Below are 4,176 nucleotides of genomic sequence, written 5' to 3' on the forward strand. Positions count from 1 at the left end.
GTGTGTGTGTGTGTGTGTGTGTGTGTGTGTGTGTGTGTGTGTGTGTGTTTCACAGCCAAGGATTTCACCATTGTAAAATGCAACAAATGTTGGAAAAGGATTACGTGCAAAGGTGGAAGCGAGATGAATTTACTGAAACATGCGGTGATATACTTATTATATATTTAAGTACTTTAAAAACAGTATTAAGTTGTTAAATTTAAATCATTTTCCATTTAAAAAAAAACACAACAAAACTCTATTAAAGAGCCTTTCGTTGATGTTTGATGTAAAAATCCAAACGATACCTAACCCTATTGGCTCTGATCAGCCTTCACTCATCACTCAGAGCATGTCTGTGTGGACTGGAAGAGTTTGGTTAGAAAATGTGGAGCAGAGATTGTTTTTTAAGAGAAATATGTTCCTCTGCATGCTCCTGAGCCGTGTATTTACACGTCAACGGTCTATTCTGTGGTTTTACTGGCAGCCTCCAGGTGTGGCCGTCTACATTGGCCCTTCCCTCGGCAATTACCCCCGCTGGCTGGTGCTATTAATATACATGTGTTCCTATTCAAGCTGCCGGGTTAAAGAAGAATTCAAAAAATGCCTCATTTTACTTTAGCTGGAATCGCTAAAGCCTTTCTTTGAAAGAAAGACGGATTTAGAAACATATTGGACTTAAAATGAACTCAAATACGGAAATGAATGCTTAGGTAAGGGCCAAGTGGAGCCAGTAATCCACAAAAAATGGTAGCAAGTTCAACAAATCAGAGCATCTTTTACTCATTCTTTGAGTAAAGGAGATTCCCATGGCCATTAACAGCTGGGTTTTGTATGGAAATGTATCTGACGTTTATTGAACAATGGCAACGCGTGTTACAGTAAGTTCCAGGTTTCAATTTAGACAATTTAAAGCTGCAGAGCTTTAATTTTTGCAACAAAACCTCTATATAGGATAATTACACTTATGTTTTTTTTTTATTTTAAACCTGAGTAGCTGGTACAAATTTGACAAAGGACTGTTTTATGCATTGTGTTGCTTAAAATAACAGTGCTCCGCTTTTTTTCTTAAGGATACTAGTTAATGTCTGTTTTATGACCTCCGAGGAGGAGGAGGAGGAGGAGGAGGAGGAGGAGGAGGAGGAGTAGTGACTGACCGACCGACCGCCCGACCGCCCGACCGCCCGTGGAGTGAAACTGAATCACAGGGCGAATACACAACTTATATACTTATATATACACACACATACATTTGTTAACATTGCCAGATGGGGAGTTTGTACTGCATTCATATGGTGTTGGAATATTCGGACATATTAGGTCCCAACTATGAAAAAACACTGCATTGTGAGATAGGACATGCCTTGGTTGAGGTCTGCGCTCTCCGAATTTTGGAAAAGTCTAATCATTTTTTTTTTTTTTATATTCCGCCGGATGTCCATTACCTTTTCCTTTTTTTGTGTTGGAATTTAAAACTCCGGTGGATTTCTGAGGACTATGGTTCCCTGGTCCTCAGATCTCTGCAGGGTAAATCCAGACAGCTAGCTAGACTATCTGTCCAATCTGAGGACTATGGTTCCCTGGTCCTCAGATCTCTGCAGGGTAAATCCAGACAGCTAGCTAGACTATCTGTCCAATCTGAGGACTATGGTTACCTGGTCCTCAGATCTCTGCAGGGTAAATCCAGACAGCTAGCTAGACTATCTGTCCAATCTGAGGACTATGGTGACCTGGTCCTCAGGTCTCTGCAGGGTAAATCCAGACAGCTAGCTAGACTATCTGTCCAATCTGAGGTTTCTGTTGCGCAACTCAAACAACTTTTGAACATACACACGTTCCACCAAAAGTTCCTTCCGGAAGATATTTTGCAGCGGCACCATGGCTCCGTCCGGCCCTTAGCACCACTCAAGACAACTGTGATTGTTTGTTTTTTTTTAATGCCATTAAAGCACGTTTTCCTCCCGTCCCAGAATGCTGTGGGGACTGGCCAGGCCCCCCTTCTGGAGGAAGGTCTGGCAATACGGGACTACCTTCGGTTTAAAAAAACAACAACAACACTGCTGTGTTTGTGAGCAAAACAACAGAAAGGGCAGCTCTTCTCACCATCTTTTCAGAAGCGCTGTACTCGTTCTTATCGTTGAGGTGGCACTGGCCGTCGTGCGGCTGGACGAGGCCTCCCAGCCTGCCGTCCAGAGCGAGGTGGGGGACATCGTCGGTGGCGAACACCAGCAGGTGGTAGGCCTCCTTTCTCCAGCCGATCTCCTCCTGTTTACAGGGTACAGCAGAATAGGAACTGAGTTTTTGCATCCTACTTGCATATTAGGGTTAATTTTAATCTGGTTACTGTTATTTAATCTGATTATTAGGAATGCACCAAAGCATGATTTTGGAAAAGAGCCCGTATGTGTGGAGGCACTTCAATTACAGAATCAACATTTCAACACATGACACAGTAAATGGATTTCTATCCTCCGTTCTACAGGCATCGTCATTTAACTAAACACTCATTGTTATTTTCCACAAGCTTCACAATCACCGATCCAAACACTCACTAAACAGCGAGAGCGTAGCAGCTAGTTTTCTGCCGCAGTTCCATCCCTGGGTATTATCAACAGGAAACAGGGGCAAGGGCAAAGTGAGCATTTGACAGCGTGTTGACTAACCCACGCCACTAAAGAAACACAGCGTTTCAGCCACTGAAGACAAGTAATTTGTAATTCTTCAGTTCATTATGTGGCCTGTAAAGTATACAAAGTAGCTGTGGATGCCCCCATCACAGGCCTCTTTCAAGAGGAACGTTAGCAAGGGTTTAGCAAAAGAGAAAATATGTTGTGTGAGAAGGGTGAGCTTTACGCACACCAATAACCATTTCCTGGGATTTGGGAAAGCAGTTATGTTGCAGGGAAATAAACTGTGTTCAACTCATGGACAAAGCCAGTGAAAACCTAAGCCAAAAATCATCTCTAGTAGGATTATTTACAAAATAAAAGCTGATAAATCATTGACCGTTTCTAGAATTCCCTCATAACATCCACATATGCTGCACAACAGCAAATCAGCTTATCTCCCATTAAATAAATACATTTTCCACACACACACACACACACACACACACACACACACACACACACACACACACACCACACACAACACACACACCACACACACACACACACACACCACACACACACACACACACACACACACACACACCACACACACACCACACACACACACACACACACACACACACACACCAGCAATTATTAAGGTAACTTCCTTTTTATTTTTCATCTGGACCCTATTTCCCATGTTCTTTTGTCCAAGTGGGATGGAACAATAATCTTAGACACACGTCCAGTATTCAGCGAGATCGCTGCAGTCAGCAGTGAACAGGCTGCAATGGAAGTTAATAAGACAAATGTGCAACTTTATTTACCTTTACAAAAGTGCACTTTTGCTGCCAACAGCTCAGATTAATATTCTAAGTGTCTGACAACATTATGAAAAGGATTTCTAAGGAGGTCGACCTTTGTGTTAAAGATTAAGATCCTTTTTTTAAACAAAAACACTCGCAAAATAGCGTTGAATAAAGCCAACCAGACTCCATGTAAATAAACCGTAATCTTTGCATGGTAAAATACACTTCAGTCAAAGTAGACAGAAACCAAATAAAAATATGAAAAGCCATTTTGGGTCATGTTCCCACTTTTCCCACCATCAAAACTGTAGTTCTGGTTGAAATAAACAGACAGTTTACCAGTTTCCATGTGAAAATATGTTGGCTCTACACATGCTAAAAGTATGGCTCTTTTTTTAAAATGGAGTTTTGGACATAAAAAGACTGTTTTCAGTGACTGATGGGAACATAAACATAAGAAAATAGGTAAAAAATATTTAGTATTCATGTGCTAACCATGCAATTAAAATACAGACCTGACTTACACTCAATTCAAACAACAAAAAACCATCAGAACAACAGGAGTGACCCGGCCCGGCCTCCTAACGAGCGAGTGTTTGAAATAGTGCAGCGCCAGTAAATTACAAGGCAGGAGCTACTTGGAGGTAGTCGTTCTCTTCCTGTAGAAAACAATTAAACAGGGAGAGGAAACCAGGGATATGACTGGGCCTGCGAGTGACTCGTCCTCATGTTTCACCAGCTGCACCACACTGTACTTCCTGTCTACCCCCCCCCCC

At 42.1% G+C, this 4,176-nt stretch overlaps 1 protein-coding gene across 1 annotated transcript in view; it reads right to left on the minus strand.

The window, feature by feature from the left end:
• The window catches only part of itgb5 (integrin, beta 5), a 115,279-nt gene that overhangs the window by 88,262 nt on the left and 22,841 nt on the right, over nucleotides 1–4,176 (minus strand). The window contains exon 13 of the mRNA XM_032516517.1: nucleotides 2,083–2,244. Within this exon, the coding sequence (XP_032372408.1) occupies nucleotides 2,083–2,244 (162 nt within the window). The remainder of the gene's footprint in view (nucleotides 1–2,082; nucleotides 2,245–4,176) is intronic.

Source organism: Etheostoma spectabile, chromosome 5, assembly GCF_008692095.1.
Source record: "Etheostoma spectabile isolate EspeVRDwgs_2016 chromosome 5, UIUC_Espe_1.0, whole genome shotgun sequence".
NCBI classification, from domain to species: Eukaryota; Metazoa; Chordata; class Actinopteri; order Perciformes; family Percidae; genus Etheostoma; species Etheostoma spectabile.